The sequence below is a fragment of the Aquarana catesbeiana genome, linkage group LG04, assembly GCF_042186555.1.
Source record: "Aquarana catesbeiana isolate 2022-GZ linkage group LG04, ASM4218655v1, whole genome shotgun sequence".
Classification (NCBI taxonomy): domain Eukaryota; kingdom Metazoa; phylum Chordata; class Amphibia; order Anura; family Ranidae; genus Aquarana; species Aquarana catesbeiana.
In genome coordinates, this window is record NC_133327.1 from 44,887,919 (window position 1) to 44,911,033 (window position 23,115).

Consider the following 23,115-nt stretch of genomic DNA (forward strand, 5'->3'; position numbering starts at 1 on the left):
AAATACATGCTACAAACTTTGTCAAACCCACCGCTGGAAATTCCTATATTCACTACCAGAGCTGTCACCATCCAACATGGATCAACAACATACCGAAGAGCCAATTCCATAGAATTCGGCGGAATTGCACCAAGGACGAAGATTACCACATACAGGGTAAACTCCTTTCCAATAAATTTCAAGACAAAGGATACCCACCACATCTGGTACAAAAGGCCTTCCTCCAACAGGCAAAGAAACCTCCACCCAAACCCAAAACTTCAGATAATCCACAACCAACACGTTTCACTACCCAGTTTCATGATTGTCACAAGAAGATGGAGAACATCTTGGCCAAACATTGGTGCATCTTGCTTGGAGACCCCTTTCTAGGTACTTCCCTCACCCAACTACCCAAGGTTTCATATCGTAGAGCAAAAAATATTAAAAGTAGGATAGCACCCAGTAAAATCCGTAAAGTCCCACTCACTCCAGCCTCACACATCCCCCTAATTCCATTAGTGGGAATGTACCAATGCCGGAAAAAATTATGCCTAACGTGCAAATTTGTTGACCATGGACAAAAAAACTTCACTGTTAAAGACAAAACATACACCATAAAAGACTTTTATAATTGCTCCAGTGAATACGTGGTGTACTGCCTGACCTGCCCATGTGGTCTCTTTTATGTGGGCAGGACCATACGCCCCCTACGCCAACGTTTTGGCGAACACAGGCGTTTCATAGAAAAGGGCTGGGACAAACACAGTGTCCCTCTTCATTTTTTGAAGGAACACCAAAAATCTACCATGGGCCTCAGAGTCTGGGTCATCGAGGCCATGCCCAGAGGTCTTCCTGCTGCGGAACGTTTTAAACGCCTGTGTCAGCAGGAGGCCTACTGGATATACTCATTGGGTACTCTCTCGCCAGGGGGACTCAATGAAGAATTAGAAACACATTCTTTGTTGTAGTTTACATTCCCCCCCCTTCCCCTCTCCAATCATACATTCATTCTTCACTTTCCTATTATTGTATGTATTATGTATGTATGTATATGTACACCTTACCCATCACTATAGAAACCATGTAGAAGTTTCTTACAACATAAAAATACCCCCATGGTCCTTTGCTGTCATATCATCCAGTCACCTGAGGGACCGCTGTCCCCTCATGGACCCAGATAGCAACTCCATCGTTCTATATAACAATTATTTAATTTTTTTTATACTTATTTTTATTTATTTATTTATTTATTTATTTATTTATTTCATTGTTTTTTTCCCATTTTTATTATTTTTCATTTTATTTTTTATTTTTTAGTTTATATTTGTTTCTATTTCATTTTTTTTTTTTTTTCCACATTTTTTTCATCTTCTAAATAAATGTTTTAACTCTAATTCCACTTACTATTATTATCCTTATATTTATTAAAATTACCCCCAATTCATCATATTTTTAATTCTTCATACTTTACTTTAAACTTTTTTGTGCTTTTTGGAAGATTTTTGGTCTGCTGGCTGTTGTGGTTCCACAGCCACAGACCTCCAGCCCATACACCTTAACCTAATTAACCTAATTAACCTAATTGCCTCCACTATATATTCAAGCTGCTCTCCTCCAGGGAGCAAAAAGGCCAGTAGAAGGAGCTGTGAGCCCCGAGCGCGTAGCCTGTACTATCCCTGCATTATCCCCAACACCAGCCTGGACGTTTGCCGTGCATCAGTGACGTCATTTCCTCTTCTGCACTCCAGAGTGGTCAGCGTGGAGCTTTCCATGCACTGGATGCAGCAGTTCAGCCTGTGTACAGACTCCACACCAAGACGCCTGAAGGAATGAAATCTGAGTCGGAAACAAGATAACAGCACATCCCAGGACACTTTTCCATCTCAAAGAAACACCTCCACCCTGCGAACCAGTAAGTGTAATTGTTACACTAACTTTTATTTTTGCATAAACAAGCTACCACAGTTGGCGCCTCCACACCCCTCCTTTTTTCAACATTGATTATCAACAGAGGTAATGGACACCCTCTGAGGATGGCTGCCTCCTCATTCTAGAATTTACCTGCCTTATTTTAATGTGCTATTATAGCTACCATTGTACTATTTACCTTAGACATCACATGTTGCGGAGCGCCGGAAAACCCCCCCTTATGTATAGTAGGCTGCATGGCCCTGTAAATTGTGGACAATGGTTTAATCAATGTCTCTTGACGGAAAAACGATTCCATATTTGATTGGTAGAGGGTCAGGGGAGAGCCCCCGAACTGTGCCTTGTAGGCATGATGGAGCTGCAGGAACCGAAAGAGATATACATTGGGTAAATCGAATCTAGATTTAAGTTGGTCAAATGTCAGTAGTGCACCATTCTCGCAAATATGATGTAAATATCGGATACCCCGTGACGCCCATATGACTGGGTCTGGGATTGAGTAAAATTCAGGTAGAGAAGGATTGCTCCATAGTGGAGTATTTGGGGAATGTACCTGGGGGTCAGCCACCCGGGGGCCGGCTGCCCCAGACCATGCTCTAAGCACCGTTTTCATCGAGGTAGTGAGGGGATGTGGAGCCTTGATACCCCGAAATATAGTATTCCTCAGTGCTTCGAATGACCCCACAATGGCAGCCTCCAAAGCAACTGCTGCATTGGAGACATCTGATATGAGCCAATTGCGGGCATGGGTAAGCATCGCTTACCCATGCCCAGGAAGAAATAACAAATCAGGGCAGGCCAGGCCCAGTGCTGTGTTTTGGCCTAGGCCAACAAGGCCCAGGCCTAGGGCGGCACTTTGTGGGGGGCGGCAAAAAGCCGCCCCCCCCCCCAAAACGGCACCCGCTCTCCTCCCGCACAGCAGGGCACATCAAGAGAGTACAGCTTGGGAGTGCAGCGGCTGCAGATGGGGCCAGGAAGCAGTTAAATCAGGAGCTGTCAAGCCGCCCCTGTAAAGCTGTGATTCTCTCTCTCTGATGTGGCCAATCATGGGGAGGGAAACAGTGGGGAGGAAGCTGGGCGGCGGCACGGCAAAATCAATTAGAGCCGCTCTCTCTCTTTCTTCTCTCTTCTCCGTTCAGCTGACAGAAAGGGGAGGGGGGGCGAGCGGGGGAGTTCTCTGGTAAATTGAGCAGCTGTGACAGGGAGAGGAGAGACGCGGGCTGTCTGTGTATCTCCCCCGCTCGCCCCCCTCCCCTTTCTGTCAGCCGAAGAGAGAAGAGAGAGAGCGGCTCTAATTGGTTTCCCTGTGCCGCTGCCCAGCTTCCTGACTGCTGTTTCTCACCCCATAATTGGCCACAGCAGAGGGCCAATCAGAAGACTCTGGGGGGCATCGTGGGAAGAGTAATCCCTGAAGAATGGCAGCCCTGTGTGTCCACAGACATCATGCTACAGCCCCCAGCATGAATGCACTCTGCTGGGGGGGGGGGGGTTACAGGAGGAGAAAAAGAGAGTACTGTGCTGGGGGAAGCCAGATAGGGAGCCACGCTGTACCCGCACCACCAGAGCCACGCTGTACCCGCACCACCAGAGCCACGCTGTACCCGCACCACCAGAGCCACGCTGTACCCGCACCACCAGAAAGCCACGCTGTACCCGCACCACCAGAGCCACGCTGTACCTGCACCACCAGAAAGCCACGCTGTACCCGCACCACCAGAGCCATGCTGTACCCGCACCACCAGAGCCACGCTGTACCCGCACCACCAGAAAGCCACACTGTACCTGCACCACCAGAGCCACGCTGTACCTGCACCACCAGAGCCACACTGTACCCGCACCACCAGAGCCACACTGTACCCGCACCACCAGAGAGCCACGCTGTACCCGCACCACCAGAGAGGGAGCCACGCACCACCAGAGAGAGAGCCACGTTGTTCCCGCACCATCAGAGAGACGTTGTTCCCACAGCCCCAGAGCCATGCTGTACCCGCACCACCAGAGAGCCATGCTGTACCTGCACCACCAGAGAGCCACGCTGTACCCGCACCACCAGAGAGCCACGCTGTACCCGCACCACCAGAGAGCCACGCTGTACCCGCACCACCAGAGAGCCACGCTGTACCCGCACCACCAGAGAGCCACGCTGTACCCGCACCACCAGAGAGCCACGATGTACCCGCACCAACAGAGGGGGAGAAAGATGAAGCCACTGCCAGGGTAGTGATGCTACACTACTGACTAGAGTTGGCCTGGGCAACCCAGAGTGAGTGAACGTCCAGCCGGAGGAATCACTGTTGCAGTTTCACCGGATCTGGTAAGAGAGCCTGTTGGCCATTATACATTACTGTTCCCAGGAACTGAGCCATTAGGAAGTACCTAATCTGATATCCTCTAGGCCAACCCTAGTGACACCACTGTCCCAGAGCCCAAAACAAGTTACGGCACTGAGTTTCGGTAACTGGCCAGACAGGGATGCGCCAGCGTGGGCACCCAGGACATCTGCCGCCCGGAGTCCCACAAGCGTCGATGGGCTTTCAGTAGCAGCCCACACCTCTCTCCCCACTGTCAGCCACACACACTCAGTACACAGCCAGGAGGAGGAGGAGCCACAGAGGAGGGACACGACTTCAGTGCAAGAACCTCCCAAAGCACCCAGCACATATCCCCTTACCCCCAAATGAAAAGATGCTGTATCGCTCACTGTCCTCCTCCCACGGCGTCCCTTTGTCCTCTTCCCATGGCGTCCCTCTGTCCTCCCATGAAGATGACAGGGCGGATCTTAAAAAGGAAGGGGTGTGGCCTTGACAGGAAGGGGTGGGTCATAGTTAAATTAGGGGGGTGCGCGAGCTTAGTCAGGCCTAGGGCAGCACAAAACCTAAATACACCACTGGCTAGGCCCCCATGGGTCCAAGGTCTTTGGAGAAGAGATAATCAGATTCTGGGGGAGGGGGGGCTGGAGCCCCACAGAAGAATGTCTATGTGAGAATTTAGACGGTTTAAAATTGCCTTGGGTATCCATATTGGGGAATGGCGCACTACGTACAGAAGAGGGAGAAGTAATTTCATTTTTATTAAATTGATCCTTCCAATCAATGTGAGGGAAAGGTTAGCCCACGCTTTCAACCTATTTTGAAAGATTTGTTGGAAGGTTAAGCCTGTAGAAGTCCTGGATTCTGGGGGATGAATAGATACCGAGATATTTAATACTCTCAGCCCACTGTAGTGGAAGTGACAGATCCGCTAGCTGTGTAGCACCCGGATCCACCGGCAGTATCTGGGATTTAGTCCAGACATATCAGAAAAACGTGAGAGGAGTTCCAGTGCTGCCCAGAGGGAGGGCCCCAGATCCCGGAGGAAAAGAATAATATCAGCATAGAGTGCTACTTTTTCCTCCAGGAATCTGATGCACCCCCCCCCAACAGCATCCGAGGATCGCAGTGCAACAGCCAGGGGCTCGATCATCAGAGAGAAGAGGGTGGGGGACAAAGACCACCCCTGCCGGGTGCCCCGCTCAACAGGGATAGAAGAGGATAACACTGCTCCAAGTTTAATCTGTGCTGTTGGTTTCTGGTATCTGAATCTGTAAATGGGTGAACATCCTGCGTATATTGACATCCGTCGACTTCCCTGGCATGAAGCAAGTTTGATCCATATTTATTAGGAAAGGGAGGATCCCCATCAGCCTGGTGGTTGGGACTTTTGTTAGTATTTTTAGATCATAGCTTAGAAGGGATATGGGTCAATATGCTGAACAATATGAGGCATCCTTCCCCGGCTTCTGTATCAGTACTACGTGAGCTTGCGACATTGAATCAGGTAGGCTTCCTGTTTCTAGACTGAGAGCATATAACTTTTTCAGAAGCGGGGCTAAGTCGGCTATGTACATTTTGTACCAGTCTCCTGGGAGTTTGTCAGGGCCCGGGGTTCTGTTAGGGGGAAGTGAACAAATTGCCGTTTCGATCTCCGTCACTGAAATCACCGCCTCCAGTGAGGCAACATCCTCCTCTGTCAAGGTCGTCAGAGTCAGATCGCGGAGATACGAATGGTGGTCAGGGGGTATCTGCGAGATGGTAGAGCTCTACACTGAGGCATAAAAATCTTTGTCAGTATGTCAAGCGGGTTTGAGGAGACCCCCCCCCCCCCCCGCAGCAGTGTGTATTGTGGGTATGACAGTTTGAAATTTGGGCTCAGCCACCAAACTGGCTAGGAGCCTCCTGTTCTTGTCCCCAGATTAAAAAATTCTAGCCTTGAGCAATCTCTCCGATGAGGCAGTCGAACCAGAGAGGTGCAGAAAGAGTGCCCTCCGAGCCTGTGCCAGAGAGGAATATGCCCCAGGAGAAGAGTATGATGCAAACACCTCCTCGGCCGCACTCACACAAGACTCTAGTTCTTGGCAGTTCAGAGATCTGTTCAGGAGAATGGACACCCCTCTGGCATAGTTTGAATATGTGGCGTGGAAGGACTGTCTCAACCATCTCCTGTGGAGAGCCAGTTGTTTGCTGCCCGTTAGATGGGTTTCCTGGATAAAAAGGATATGTGGCTTATGTGCTTGCAGAAATTTAAACATAGCTCTTTTGAAACGACTGTTTAAACCATGCACATTTCACGACACTAGCCTAATCTCCATCTTGCATGGAAATGGGAAGTGGAACAACCCGCCGGATAAGGGAGAGTGAACCATCCGCTCCAACCCCCCCCCCCCAAACGCCCGCCATCCCCAAAAAAGGATGAGAAAACAATTATTCTTATGTACCCAGTGCCATAATCACATGGACAGATAAGCAATGTCAATGTATAGCAAAATAAGAGCAAACAAACAACCCCTTCCAACCTGCCAGAACCTTTAGGACAGGTCAGCTTCATCCCTAAACAAAAAAACTGGAACAGTCCATAATACAACTTATCACTAAAATAAGAGAAACTAGTCAGTCATATTTCCCATTTACTCTTTTGTGGTACTTTTCTGTGGAAACAGACTCCAAAGAAATATCTAAAGATCGTTGTCATGTACCATGTGTGATCAGAACTGCATGTTTAGCTTCAGAGGAACACCAAACACATGTAATTGAAAATATAAAAAAATATAAAATATAATGTGTGATGCAACTTCTGGCATGACTGACGTCACTTCCGGTCTCGTGGAAAGAACGGCAGCAACGGTGTCTGCTGTATTTTTCTATCAATTCCATGCCTGTTTTTAACTTTTGTCTGTAAGTATACATTTTTTATGCGCAATAAGTACCTGTTCTTAGCATACTTCACTATTCCTCTTTTTTCTTTTGGCACCTGTTTTTTATGGCTGAGTTACCACTTTGAAGGATTATCTACCATCAAATTCCATCACCTAATCTGCCATTCTGTGGACATCCTTTGAATATCGTTAGAAGCCTATACTGACCCCCAGACTGAAAAGCTGGGTGTCGTTGTGATCTGGTGAGTGGGGACACATGTGGGGGTGTCTTGATATGCCTGAAAAGTTTTCTGCAACAATTTTTCTGCACTTTCTACACACCAGATGTGAAGCATTCTCTGCACTTTTTGTACATTAGATGTGTAGCTTTTTTCTTAGTTTTTTATGGACTTTATGTTTTTGTTTTCACTTATGATGGGTCTATGTTTGTGAGCGCTGTATTTATATATTGTCACTGTGGTCAAGTGTTTAGCACTTTGTGTATAGCAGCTTCATTCACTTTTATTACCCAAATCTCTTTTCACCATCAGAGCAAGTTTATATATTTAGATTATATATTTTTTTCATAAACAATAGCCAGGCCAGGGTCATACACAGCAGATCAGCAGATGGACAGGGAATGTTGCAGAAACATAAACGTAAGCCAGGCCAAGGTCATACACAGGGAGATCAGTAGATGGGGTAAGGAACACAGGACAGGGATAGGATGGACGGATCAGACTGCAGGGCAAGGATGCCAGGTAAGAGGCAGGATAGGATAGGGATCAGGACAGGGAGACAGGATCAGATACATGAGTCACCGGTTTAGGACACAGGGACAAGTTCAGAATCAGGATCAGATAACAAGCTAGCAGGTCAGGGCACAAGGACGAAACCAAGGCAAACATGAGTGCTTGCTGGGTATTTATATGCCTGTAATTGGCCTCAAGTGACACCTGATTTTAGGAGGTGATGTCTGCTCCACACTGCCAGGATCCATCCGATTGTGGACACCAGTACTGCGGCCCAAAGATGACATAACATCAGCAGGGAAAAGCTCTCCTGACAGTTCAAACTGCCAGGAGACACCTGCTGGTGGATCTCAGTACTGCACGCCAAATGACAGATATTACCAGCGGATGGAACTCCTGACTCCTGACAGTACCCCCCTCAAAGAAGCGGCCTCCGGACACTCCAATTGGTTGTAATTGTCCATAGTCTATGGCATCAAGCAGAGCAACGGATGGGGGTACGTCAGGCTGGGCAACAGGCACTTCAGGCTGGGCAACAGGCACTTCAGGCTGGGCAACAGGCACTTCAGGCTGGGCAACAGGCACTTCAGGCTGGGCATCAGGCACTTCAGGCTGGGCATCAGCCACTTCAGGGCAGACAGCAGGCACATCAGGGCAGACAGTGGGCACATCAGGGCAGACAGCGGGCTCCGGGTCATCGAGCTGGGCGGCAGGCTCCAGGTCATCGAGCTGGGCGGCAGGCTTAGGGTCATTGAGCTTAGCGGCAGGCTCTGGGTCATCAAGCTGGGCGGCAGGCTCCGGGTCATCGAGCTGGGCGGCAGGCTCCGGGTCATCGAGCTGGGCGGCAGACACTGGAACATCAGGCCGAGCAGCGAGCACCGTAACGGCAGGCTGGGTAACAGGCACCGGATCAGCAAGCTGAGTAACGGGCCCGGCCCAACGGGCTGGGTAACGAGCCCCGGATCAGCGAGCTGGACGCCAGGCACTGGCTCAGAAAGCCGGATGATGGACACTGGCATGACAGGCTGAGACACGGGCACCGAAAACTTCAGGCTGAGACTGGGACACCGAATCTTCAGGCTGGAACATCGGATCTTCAGACTGGGACACTGGGACTTCAGGCTGGGACACAGGCACGTCAAGCTAGGCAGCAGGCAGGGGTACATCAAGCTGGGCAATAGGCACATCAAGCTGGGCAGCTGGCACAGGCACTTCAAGTTCAGCAGCAGGCTCGGGCACTTCAAGCTCGGCAGCAGGCACGGGCACTTCAAGTTCAGCAGCAGGCTCGGGCACTTCAAGCTTGGCAGCAGGCACGGGCACTTCAAGCTGGGCAGCAGCCACATGCACATCAAGCTGGGCAGCAGGCACAGGCAAATTAGTCTGGGCATCAGACAGTGGCACATCAGGCTGGGCAGCAGACAGGGACACGTCAAGCTGGGCAGCAGACAGGGACACGTCAGGCTGGGCAGCAGACAGGTACACGTCAAGCTGGGCAGCAGACAGAGGCACGTCAGGCTGGGCAGCAGACAGAGGCACGTCAGGCTGGGCAGCAGACAAACGCACGTCAGGCTGGGCAGCAGACAAACGCACGTCAGGCTGGGCAGCAGACAGAGGCACGTCAGGCTGGGCAGCAGACAGAGGCACGTCAGGCTGGGCAGCAGACAGAGGCACATCAGGCTGGGCAGCAGACAGAGGCTCTTCAAGCTGGACAGCAGACAGAGGCTCGTCAGGCTGGGCAGCAGACAGAGGCACGTCAGGATGGGCAGCAGACAGAGGCAAGTCAGGGTGGGCAGCAGACAGAGGCACGTCAGGCTGGGTTGCAGACAGAGGCACGTCAGGCTGGGCAGCAGACAGAAGCACGTCAGGCTGGGCAGCTGACAGAGGCAAGTCAGGCTGGGCAGCAGACAGAGGATCGTCAGGCTGGGCAGCAGACAGAAGCTCATCGGGCTGGGCAGCAGACAAGAATACATCAGGCTGGGCAGCAGGCTGGGATACATCAGGCTAGGCCGCAGACAGGAACACATCAGGCTGGGCAGCAGACAGAGGCACATCAGGCTGGGCAGCAGACAGGAACACATCAGGCTGGGCAGCAGACAGAGGCACATCACGCTGGGCAGCAGACAGAGGCACATCACGCTGGGCAGCAGACAGAGGCACATCACGCTGGGCAGCAGACAGAGGCACATCACGCTGGGCAGCAGACAGAGGCACATCACGCTGGGCAGCAGACAGAGGCACATCACGCTGGGCAGCAGACAGAGGCACATCAGGCTGGGCAGCAGACAGAGGCTCATCAGGCTGGGCAGCAGACAGACGCACATCAGGCTGGGCAGCAGGCTGGAATACATCAGGCTAGGCAGCAGACAGGAACACATCAGGCTGGGCAGCAGACAGAGGCTCATCAGGCTGGGCAGCAGGCAGGAACACATCAGGCTGTGCAGCAGACAGGGATACATCAGGCTGGGCAGCAGACAGGAACACAACAGGCTGGACAGCAGACAGGAACACATCAGGCTGGGTAGCAGACAGAGGCACATCAGGCTGGGCAGCAGACAGGAACATATCATGCTGGGAAGCAGACAGAGGCACATCAGGCTGGGCAGCAGACAGAGGCACATCAGGCTGGGCAGCAGACAGAGGCACATCAGGCTGGGCAGCAGACAGAGGCACATCAGGCTGGGCAGCAGACAGAGGCTCATCAGGCTGGGCAGCAGACAGACGCACATCAGGCTGGGCAGCAGGCTGGGATACATCAGGCTAGGCAGCAGACAGAAACACATCAGGCTGGGCAGCAGACAGAAACACATCAGGCTGGGCAGCAGACAGAGGTACATCAGGCTGGGCAGCAGGCAGGAACACATCAGGCTGGGCAGCAGACAGGGATACATCAGGCTGGGCAGCAGACAGGAACACATCAGGCTGGGCAGCAGACAGGAACACATCAGGCTGGGCAGCAGACAGAGGCACATCAGGCTGGGCAGCAGACAGGAACACATCAGGCTGGGAAGCAGACAGAGGCACATCAGGCTGGGAAGCAGACAGAGGCACATCAGGCTGGGCAGCAGACAAAGGCACATCAGGCTGGGAAGCAGACAGAGGCACATCAGGCTGGGCAGCAGACAGGAACACATCAGGATGGGCAGCAGACAGGAACACATCAGGCTGGGCAGCAGACAGAGGCACATCAGGCTGGGCAGCAGACAGAGGCACATCAGGCTGGGCAGCAGACAGAGGCACATCAGGCTGGGCAGCAGACAGAGGCACATCAGGCTGGGCAGCAGACAGAGGCACATCAGGCTGGGCAGCAGGCAGAGGCACATCAAGCTGGGCAGCAGGCAGAGGCACATCAGGCTGGGCAGCAGATAGAGGCACATCAGGCTGGGCAGCAGGCAGGAACACATCAGGCTGGGCAGCAGACAGATGCTCATCAGGCTGGGAAGCAGACAGGAATACATCAGGCTGGGCAGCAGGCTGGGATACATCAGGCTAGGCAGCAGACAGAAACACATCAGGCTGGGCAGCAGACAGAAACACATCAGGCTGGGCAGCAGACAGAGGTACATCAGGCTGGGCAGCAGGCAGGAACACATCAGGCTGGGCAGCAGACAGGGATACATCAGGCTGGGCAGCAGACAGGAACACATCAGGCTGGGCAGCAGACAGGAACACATCAGGCTGGGCAGCAGACAGAGGCACATCAGGCTGGGCAGCAGACAGGAACACATCAGGCTGGGAAGCAGACAGGGATACATCAGGCTGGGCAGCAGACAGGAACACATCAGGCTGGGCAGCAGACAGGAACACATCAGGCTGGGCAGCAGACAGAGGCACATCAGGCTGGGCAGCAGACAGGAACACATCAGGCTGGGAAGCAGACAGAGGCACATCAGGCTGGGAAGCAGACAGAGGCACATCAGGCTGGGCAGCAGACAGGAACACATCAGGATGGGCAGCAGACAGGAACACATCAGGATGGGCAGCAGACAGGAACACATCAGGCTGGGCAGCAGACAGAGGCACATCAGGCTGGGCAGCAGACAGAGGCACATCAGGCTGGGCAGCAGACAGAGGCACATCAGGCTGGGCAGCAGACAGAGGCACATCAGGCTGGGCAGCAGACAGAGGCACATCAAGCTGGGCAGCAGGCAGAGGCACATCAGGCTGGGCAGCAGATAGAGGCACATCAGGCTGGGCAGCAGGCAGGAACACATCAGGCTGGGAAGCAGACAGGAATACATCAGGCTGGGCAGCAAATAGGAACACATCAGGGTGGACAGCAGACACTAGCACAACACGTCGAACAGTAGGCACATAAGACTGGTCGGCAGGTATTGAAACATTGGACTGGAACATGGACACAGGAATATCAGACTGGGGCACAGGAACTTCAGGAGACACTGGCTGGATAGCAGGCAGAGGTTTGGCAGAATCAGGTGGGTTATCAGGTTCAGCTGGCATGCAAGCAGACTGGAGCAGGTTGGTTGGTGTGGAGGCAGGTTGGCTTGCTGGCAGGATTGTGTGGGTTGGAAAGAACTTCCATTTCTTCTTTGGCTTAACTGCTGGAGATCTGTAGGCGATTGCAGGACTGCAGGTAGGAGGTGAGGCGTACTGAAGAGAAGGGCTGGGATATGGCAAGGAAGGGGGAACAGTGGCCAGAGGAAGTTCTTGTGGGGAAGTTGTAGGTAGCAGAGAAGAGGCAGGTGGATTAAAGGCAGGATACATGCAGCGGGTAGAGACAGGGTGTTGATATTTGGTGGGAAGCAGGGTATATTGGGCTGAAACGGAGGTTGCCATAGGTGAAAAGGAAAAAGACTCTTGGGCAGGCAGGTGTCTGGCAGCAGAGATGGTTTGTTGTGGGCTAGCTGGGGCTGATTGCAAAATACCAGACCATGCTAAAAGTAGTGGTTGCACAAATTGCAGGTTACTTACTGCCTGTGTGACAAGGGATTGTACAGAATCAGCGCATTATTTTATCATCTGTTGGGAACAGGCTGTGTAATATTCAAAAAAGTAAGGGGAGTCATCTTCCAGACGCCATACCAGTGATGTGACCTGATTAAGACTGAAAGGGGGAGAAAAATCATCCTGGCCCTCTGGGATGGAGGGCAAAGCCAGCTCTGTACAGATTTGAATTAAAGGCTAAACATCCCCAAACAGCATACAGCCCTGATCAACCCAGGAGTGAGCAAAACAAATGATCTTTAGCAGCTGATCACTGGTCCACTCCTTCAGTGTCTGGCGGAGATATTCACTACTTTCTGATGCCAGCAGAGCATAATAACGAATCACATCAGAATTCATTGCAGCAAGCAACCTGAACTAAGATGGTTCCTCCGTGTAGCCACTTCTGGTCAGGGATGGCTTTGGTTTACTGTCATGTACCAGGTGTGACCAGAACTGCGTGGTTAGCTACAGAGGAACACCAAACACATGTAAGTGAAAATATAAAGATGTATTAAAGTAAGTGAATAATATAAGTACAACCACCTCCAATATGACACAGTGCAATAACCAGCCAACAGACAGAGATCCACAAATAACAACAGACAGATAAGTACAATAAATGGGAAATACCAGAATCATAAACAATAGCCAGGCCAGGGTCATACACAGCAGATCAGCAGATGGACAGGGGATGTTCCAGAAACATAAACATAAGCCAGGCCAAGGTCATACACAGGGCGATCAGCAGATGGGGTAAGGAACACAGGACAGGGAGAGGATGGACTTATCAGACTGCAGGGCAGGGATGCCAGGTAACAGGTAGGACAGGATAGGGATCATAATAGGGAGACAGGATCAGATACACGGGTCACAGGTTCAGGGCACAGGAACAGGTTCAGAATCAGGATCAGATAACAAGCTAGCAGGTCAGGGCGCAAGGACGAAACCAAGGCAAACATGTGAGTGCTTGCCGGTGTTCTGCCGAGAAAGTTCTCCCTCGGCGGATAAGAACCCCCCTCTACTGCGCAGGCGCAGCGCTTGCGCAGTAGGAGCCGGCGGAAATAGCCGAAGCCGAGTAGAATAGAAATCAGCTGTACACGGTGCCTGAAAGAGGGCCCCTCGCCACGCTTCGGACACGGCCTCCCTTCGCTCTGCACTTTTTTATTCTCCCTCTAGGTCCACTTGGATGGTGGGGCTTCAACCTGGATCCAGGGCGCAGGCGCCGTGTACAGCTGATTGAAGTTTTTCAGCTTCGGCTATTTTCGGCGGCTCCTAGTCGTTCGTACTGCGCAAGCGCTGCGCCTGCGCAGTACAGGGGGGTCCTTATCCGCCGGGGAACTTTCTCGGCAAGACACCGGGTATTTATATGCCTGTAATTGGCCTCAAGTGACACCTGATTGTAGGAGGTGCTGTCTGCTCCAGACTGCCAGGATCCATCCGCTGGTGGACGCCAGTACTGCGGCCCAAAGATGACATAAGATTAGCAGGGAAAAACTCTCCTGACAGTTCCAAATGCCAGGAGACACCTGCTGGTGGACCTCAGTACTGCTCGCCAAATGACAGATATTTCCAGCGGATGGAACTTTTCCTGACAATCGTCCGCTGTTCCTGTTACTTCAGTTAGTGAAGGATGACAATAGGAGTACACAGGAAAGTACCTAATGATGCGCCATAATATTCAGACCTATTAGTGCAGGATATTGTACCGGTCAAATGTACAAAGGGAATTTCAGGCAAACAATAGCTTACCGCAGAGTAGAAAACCAAGAGTCGGCCTCCTCCGGGGAATCAAAGAATTTTGCAATACCAGCGTGTACGACTCTCAGATGGCTCGGGTACAGCATACTGTAGGGTAGGCCTTTTACTCTGAGGCGCCTGTGGATGTCTTGGAAGGTTTTCCTCTTCTTCTATAGGTCTGCCGAGAAGTCAGGGTAAAAATGGATGTCAGCATTTTCATATTTGAGGTGAGGGTGTTTCCTGGCTTCACTGTGTCAGGAAAGGTTCCCTCTGCTGGTAATATCTATCATTTGGCGCGCAGTACTGAGGTGCACCAGCAGGTGTCTCCTGGCAGTTTGGAACTGTCAGAACTTTTTCCTGCTGGTATTATGTCATCTTTGGGCCGCAGTACTGGCGTCCACCAGCGGATGGATCCTGGCAGTGTGGAGCAGGCATTACCTTCTGCAATTAGGCATCACCTGACTTTGATAGCAGCTATAGTATAAATACCCGGCAAGTGCACACACACCTTGCCCTGGTATTGTCCTTGTGCTCTGACCTGCAGCCTGTTTATCTGTGATCCTGATCCTGATCCTGGACCTGAAACTGAACCCTGATTCCTGTATCCTGAACCTGAACCTGTTTGTTTCTGTTCCTGTATCCCTGGATCCTTGCCCTGCAGGCTGATTCCTTCCATCTTGTTCCCTGTCTGTTTACTCCTGGCCCCCCATCTGCTGATCTCCTGTTTATGAGTTTATGACCCTGGCCTGGCTTGACTACAATTCTGGAATTCCCTTTTTGCTATATATATATATATATATATATATATATATATATATATATACTGGTTGGTTTATTATCACTGTTTGGTTGTTCAGTTTGTTCACTCTGTTTGTATTGGTGGTGTGTTCACATTTATATGCATTTACTTTAATAAACCTATTTACTTTCACCTGTTTATGTCTGGTTCACTCTGCCGCAGTCACACAGTTCTGGTCACATCTGGTTTATGACAGAATACCAGGGCCATCCCTGACCAGAAGTGGCTGCACAGGGGTACCATTTTGATTCAGTTTGGTTGCAAACATGAATGCTGATGAGGTTATTAATTTTTCTCTGCTGGCATCTGAAAGTAGTGATTATTGCTGCCAGGCTTTGAAAGGATGGTCTAGTGACCAGTTGTTTGCAGCTATCCGTTTGGCTCACTCCCCGGTCGATCAGGGTTATATATTGTTTGGGGAGGTGCAGCCTTTGATCAAGATCTGTACTGAGATGGCCCTGTCCTGTATTCCAGAGGGCCATGATGATTTTTCTCCTCCTTTTAGTATGAATCAGGTTGTATCCCTAGTGTGGCTTTTTGAGGATGATCCCGCCGATTTTTGTGAGCACTACTCAGCCTGTTCCCCACAGATGATTGCTGAGTGCATTGTGTCTGCTCTGTCTTTTGTTAGACAGGGAGATTTAAAACTACAGTTTGTACAACCTATACTTTCGGCATGGTCTGACATCTGACATGGTGTAATCAGCCCCAGCCAAACAAACCCCCTCTGCCATCAGACACTAGCTTACCCAAATGTATGTTTCCCCATCAGCCATGTTAACCTTAGTTGCAGCCCAGTATACGCTGCTCCCAACCAAAAAATCATATCCGGTCTCTGCTCCCTGTACCTATCCTGCATTCAACCCACCTGCCTCTTCTCCGCTGCCTACAAAACCACAAGATCTTCCCCCAGCTACTGTTACCTCTTCTCTGCCATATCCCAATCCTCCTTTCCAGTCTGCTGCACCCCTTACCTACAGTCCTGCAGTCACCTACAGAGCTTCAGTGGCTAAGCCAAAGAAAAAATTAAAGTTTTTCCCAACCGAAACGATCCTGCCATTAACCCAACCTGCCTCCACACCCACCAATCTGTCCCAGCTTGAAGTTCCGGTACCAGTATCCCAGCCCGAAGTGCCAGAGTTCCAGCCGGAGGTGCCAGAGTTCCAGCCGGAGGTGCCAGAGTTCTAGCCGGAGGTGCCAGAGTTCCAGCCGAAGGTGCCAGAGTTCCAGCCGGAGGTGCCAGCATTCCAGCCTGAAGAACCAGAGCCAGCGTTCCAGCCTGAAGAGCCAGAGCCAGCGTTCCAGCCTGAAGAGCCAGAGCCGGCGTTCCAGCCTGAAGAGCCAGAACCAGCGTTCCAGCCTGAGGAGCCAGAGCCGGCGTTCCAGCCTAAAGAGCCAGAGCCGGCGTTCCAGCCTGAAGAACCAGAGCCGGCGTTCCAGCCTGAAGAACCAGAGCCGGCGTTCCAGCCTGAAGAACCAGAGCCGGCATTCCAGCCCGAAGAACCAGAGCCAGCGTTCCAGCCTAAAGTTCCAGTGTCTGTTTTCCGGTCTGAGGGTGCGTTGCCCGTTTCCCGGACTGCAGAGCCTGCTGCCCAGCCTGATGTGTTCCTGTCTGCTGCCCAGCTTGATGAGCCTCTGTCTGCTGCCCAGCCTGATGAGCCTCTGTCTGCTGCCCAGCCTGATGAGCCTCTGTCTGCTGCCCAGCCTGATGAGCCTCTGTCTGCTGCCCAGCCTGATGAGCTTCTGTCTGCTGCCCAGCCTGATGAGTTCCTGTTTGCTACCCAGCCTGATGAGCCTCTGTTTGCTGCCCAGTCTGAGCCTCTGTCTGCTGCCCAGTCTGATGAACCTCTGTCTGCTGCCCAGTCTGATGAGCCTCTGTCTGCTGCCCAGCCTGATGTGTCCCTATTTGCTGCCCAGTCTGATGAGCCTCTGTCTGCTGCCCAGTCTGATGAGCCTCTGTCTGTGGCCCAGTCTGATGAGCCTCTGTCTGCTGCCCAGCCTGATGTGTCCCTATCTGCTGCCCAGCCTGATGTGCCTCTGTCTGCTGCCCAGCCTGACGAGCCTCTGTCTGCTGCCCAGCCTGATGTGTTCCTGTCCGCTGCCCAGCCTGATGTGCCACTGTCTGCTGTCCAGCCTGATGAGCCTCTGTCTGCTGCCCAGCCTGATGAGCTTCTGTTTGCTGCCCAGCCTGATGTGTTCCTTTCCACTGCCCAGCCTGATGTGCCAGGTGTCTCCTGGCAGTTTGGAACTGTCAGAGCTTTCTCCTGCTGGTATTATGTCATCTTTAGGCCTCAGTACTGGCATCCACTGGTGGATGGATCCTGGCAGTGTGGAGCAGGCATTACCTTCTGCAATTAGGCATCACCTGACTTTGATAGCAGTATAGTATAAATACCCATCAAGTGCACACACACCTTGCCCTGGTATTGTCCTTGTGCCCTGACCTGCAGCCTGTTTATCTGTGATCCTGATCCTGGACCTGAACCCTGATTCCTGTATCCTGAACCCTGCTGATCTCCTGTTTATGACCCTGGTTTGGCTTGACTACAATTCTGGTACTCCCTTTTTGCTATATATATAGATATCTATATATATCTATATATCTATAGATATATATAGGTTGATTTATTATCACTGTTTGGTTGTTCAGTTTGTTCACTCTGTTTGTATTGGTGGTGTGTTCACATTTATATGCATTTACTTTAATATACTTATTTACTGGTTTATGACACTGAGGATGTGATCATGATCCTGATAGTTGAGGAACCTCACCAGGAATGGGCAAGGTGGTGCCCCAGGGGTGCGTCAGCCAGTGGGAACTTGGTGTGCTCGTTCGACCATGTAAGTCGGCGGGACAGGGGCCAGCTCCAGGATGTCCTTGAAGAAAGCTTCAGTGAACTCCACAGGATGCTCACCCTCAGAGCCCTCAGGTAGGGCAAGCACTCTCACGTTGTTTCTCCTGAGACAATTCTCGGCGTCATCAGATTTAGCTACCAGTGATTTAACCATGTTCTCCAGCACTTCAATGTGGCGGTCATGGCTGCTAATCAGGTCCTCTGTGGCCGATATGCACGATTCAGATTTTGTGAGGCGGCCCCTAATCTTATCCAGGTCTGCCCTTATGCAGTTGCATTCCTCCAAGAGCTTGTCAATACAGGTCAGGAGGGAGGATCTACTGTTTTTTATGGCCAGGAGGATCACCACTGTGTCTCCCGAAGTGGAGGTCTCTGGGGCCGCCAAAGTGATCAGGCTCTCCTGGCGGCCATGTTTAGCTAAGCCAGCAGCGCATGGAGCCTGTCAGCTAAGATGGCATCGGGGCACCCAGCCGGCGCCGACGGGTGATTTTTATTGGAGTTCGGGGCCACGGTTTTACCTTTTGCTGGCATGGATGGAGTCACAACGGCAAGTCCTGTCTATTCCCGGTACCAGGGTCACCCGCACAGGATTGTTTGGTGCGGTAAAGGATGATTATTTTTTAGGATCGCAGGAGCTCTTCTGGATGCGACCTTCCTCTGTTACATCCAGTCACCTTTTATAAAATTTTCAAAGAGATTGGTACAAACAATTCTGTGATGGATTGACAATTCAACACAGCAAAGTGTTCTAATCAGGCACGATTAGATATACACAACTTAAAGGATCATAGTCTATACATAAGCACTTGTAACATCGCTCTCAATATTCTATAACTTTACTAACGCGAGTAACAGTGTACAACAAAGAATAGCAGGCGAGTAGCAATAATTTTTTTGTGAAATTGAGCAATCAGGGTACCGCAGGTACTAAGTGGTAGGTGTCACCAGACTGCCCAACTTATGGGTCTGGTTTTCTTAGGAGGAAGGGGGGCTGAACTTACTAAGGTGGTGGGTGAAGAGGTAGCTGAGTGGTGTGGCGAAAAGATGGAGGTAAGGTGGTGGGTGAATGTTGTGTATGGAGAAGGGGGATGGGGTTCGAGGGTTCTGCATGGACAGAGGGGATTGTGTGTGCCAAAGAGTAGGTATATACATTTTTGCTGCGTTAATAAGGTGGAGTGTCAGTGATTGGTTGTATGCGGTGTGCGACAGAGATGTACGATGCAAGAGATGCGGTGGTGGACCTCCTTCCAAAAAAGGCTGAATCTCTGGTCAGGACCACCATATATGGATAAGAGAGCCTTTCTCTCTGTTGCAATGCCAGGGTGGGACAGAGTGAGAGAGACGGTGGGACAGAATTTGTTCGTTAAATCTGGGGTTCGATACCACTTGGAATATATTTTAAAACCATTTTCCTGGGCTGAGACGTTGGTAGAGCCTTTATGGATGTAGGTGAGGATGCGTTCCCACACCTCTAATGGTAGGTCTAGGGAAAGCCTCTGTTCCCAGCATTGGCTGGCCTTGTTTAGTTTAGGGTCGATGTTGCTGAACATGACAGTGTAAAGGCTTTTTGGGTTTTTTTTTTTACCAAAAATATGTAGTAGAATACATATTGGCCTACATTTATGAAGCAATTTGATTTTTTACATTTTTTTTATTGGATGTGTTTTATAGCGGAAAGTAAAAAATATTGTTTTTTTTTTCAAAATTGTCAGTCTTGTTTATAGCGCAAAAAATAAAAAACAAAGAGGTGCTCAAATACCACCAAAAGAAAGCTCTATTTGTGGGGAAAAAAAGAACATCAATTTTATCTGGGTACAGCTTTGCACCACCGCGCAGTTTAAGTTAAAGTAACGCAGTGCCGTATCGCAAAAAATGGCCTGGTCATGAAAGGGGGTAAATCTTCCGGAGCTAAAGTGGTTAAAGTGTTACTAAACCCACAACAGTAAAATCAGTCTGTATATGCATAAAAGCAAGCTTGTTATACTCACTGTGGAACCTAAGGTGTTAATCCCCTGCGTTGTGTATAAAGGTTGTGTGATCCTGTATCCACAGATCCTCCTCTTCTTCCACTGACTCCAGACCGTTTCCTGATAGAACAGAGCATTAGGGGACAGGCTGAACATGCTTAGTTTGGTGAGTATTGCTAGAGAGATTGTTTTTTTTCTTGGGAGAGTGCATGTGATCAGCACAGGGCCAATCAGCACTGTCCAGACTCCTTCTACAAGCTTTAACCAAACACTGATAGAAGTCATAAGACTGCTATATACTGCTGATGGGAAAGGTATTTATCGGTTTATATTTACTAAAATAATTGCATTTCCATGTTCTGTGTACTGTGGGAGATAAAATATAGTGAATTCAGGGTCCTGGGTTTAGTAACACTTTAAAGTGATTCTAAAGGTTCTCTGCATTTTCTGCATGTTATCTAACAATCTACTACTGTTGAATGGTGATGGCCATACAAGGATGGAAATTTGGCTGGTCCCTACGGAAGCGGCTGATCAATCTATGCCCCGCTTTACTCATCATCATCTATTAAATATTATTATACAGGATTTATATAGCGCCAACAGTTTGCGCAGCGCTTTACAAAATGAATTTAGGCAGGAGCTGTTAACAGAGGCGGCTCTAGGCTTTGTGAGGCCTTAGGCAAAACTTACACATGAGGCCCCATGGACTGGGACGCTCCGTGATGAGGCCGCTATTCCTCAGGCTGCGGGCAGTATCTGATTTGTCTGTCAGCTCCTAAGCCACAGAGTCCCAGTGGGGGTAGGCGGAGCCGCCGGCGTCAACTTCAGTGATTGAGAACAGGCAAATTAGGAGGCCGCGAGGCCCCTGTGAGTGCGAGGCCTTAGGCGACTGCCTAATTTGCCTAATTAGAGAGCCGCCTCTGGCTGTTAACCCCTTACAGTGCTGCATTGTACATGAGTACACAGCAGACACAGAAGGAGAATGCCAGCGGCTGGTGGTGGAGTGAGGAAAAAGATAAATATATTGCGGTTAGCCCTTACATTATGGAGAGGGATCTACCACAAGCATAACGTTTTGTTAATCTATGGAGTTCGGCTTTAAGGGCTCATTCTCAAGTGCAGCAGCCCATGCTTCCCATCTCAACAACTATATCTGGTGGATTGCTTTTCAGAGGGCATTTGATAGGTGATGAGGAGATGATATGTCATTTCCTCACTGCCTGTTTTAACACTAAAAAGGCTGACAACCACACAAAGTGCATGGCAGTTGCAGCACAGCTCTATACACTTAAATGGGTTGTATTTAGTGGCAGTACTGCCTGCCAAATGGAGCATGTGATTTATTTACTTCTTTTTAGTTATTTATTTTTTACAAACTTTTTTTATTTGAGGTAAATTGTGGTACAATAAGAGAATTCCAATTAAAAAAATATTACATAACTTGTGTAAAATTGACAAATAGAAAATATATCTGTACAATCATTCTAGTATTTTTGTATGAAACAGTACGTACGTGTTCATTAGTATAAACTTATACCAAAAATATAGAAATACACATTTAAACATACATCTATTCTTTTTTTTCTGGTAGGCCTTACAAAATGTAAGTGCTACTGAGATAATGGATAAATGAGATCAATTATTTGCAGACCTGAATAATAATATTACACTATACAATTTTATAATAAAAAATGGGACTCTTAATTCACCCATGGTGATAAGATAATAGTCGATGAAAAATAAATAATAATAATAATGAATAGTAGTCCCAGCAATTGATGAAGGGGGTCAGTTCTTTGCACCAGCGGCAGCTCCCTTGGGAGTAGAAGCAAACTCTGGAAAACAAGTAAAAGAAGAATAAGGCACGCCAAACTAAGTGCATCATGTAGTGAACAATTTTTTTAGAAGTAAAAAAAAAACAAATGGCTACTCACATGGCTTTATGTGAGTAGCCATTTGGCTTTTTTTACTTCTAAATAAATCGTTTGCCACATGCTGCACTTAGTTTGGCGCACCTTGTTCTTCTTTTTCTGTGGCATGTGTACTGCCCCGAGCAGCCGCATGTCCTTCTTTAAATGGGCAAAAAAATTGCATCTCTACCACCTGCTTCAATTACCCCCTCCCCATGCCCTAAAAGTGCACAGCGAGTATAATAATAAATACAGCAACTTTAATAGAGACTCCAAATGGAAGAAGAGAAAACTAGATGTTGGGCAAATGGGGGTGAGTTTGACTTTAGTGGGCATCACACCCATTTTATAAATGCAACAAATCTGGTGAAAAAGTGGCAAATAACCTGATAAGCAAACATTGTCCTCTTCCCCTATGTGCCCCTTCCTAACACAGGTGTACAGGGGTCCCCTCTGCTCAGCCTTACCTGCTCCACCTTGGCCAGGCCGCCCATCTTGTAACTGATGAGGTTGTAGATCACCTTGGGGTGGAAGCGCGACCTCAGGAACTCCATGGCCGGGGATGATCAACTCTCTGCAGTCGCCACATCCACACGCTCCTGCCACTTTTATAGTAGCAGCAGTTGGCCTGCCCTCACCTGTCATCAGCAGCCAATCGCTGTGCGGAGGGGCAATGTAGAGGCGTGGCGTGCTGCTTTCAGTGACAGCTGGTCGGGTACTGTGCAGGTTGCGGTGCATGGGTGCAGCCATACAGGAGACTGGCAGGGAATGCTGAATTCTGTGTAGCTGTATTCCTCATGTCTCTGGGGAGGAGACAGCACATTGATGGCTATGGGCAGCACCAGCTCAGCTTTTATTATGTATCCTCGTGTTGTGAGACTGGAATGGTTAGGTTATTCCCATAGATGTTAAAAAAAAAATGCACTCACAAACCCAGGAGAAGGATTTCTCAAGGAATTTCTTGATTTATTGAGCTGATAGATATCAGATATGTAGCCAGATGCTTGGCTAAGAATGGGAGTGAGAAAACACTGACTGCAGCTGCTCTCTGTAGCTCCTGACCTGAT

The 23,115-nt window shown here is 49.9% G+C and overlaps 1 protein-coding gene across 1 annotated transcript in view; it reads right to left on the reverse strand.

Moving 5' to 3' along the window:
- LOC141139217 (squalene synthase-like) overlaps positions 1 to 22,812 on the reverse strand; it is a 106,679-nt gene extending 83,867 nt beyond the window's left edge. Inside the window, exons 1-2 of the mRNA XM_073625143.1 lie at positions 22,516 to 22,812; positions 20,157 to 20,255 (exon numbers count right to left, since the gene is read on the reverse strand). Of these exons, the coding sequence (XP_073481244.1) occupies positions 20,157 to 20,255; positions 22,516 to 22,602 (186 nt within the window). The 5' untranslated portion in view covers positions 22,603 to 22,812. The remainder of the gene's footprint in view (positions 1 to 20,156; positions 20,256 to 22,515) is intronic.
- Positions 22,813 to 23,115: the final 303 nt, after the last annotated feature.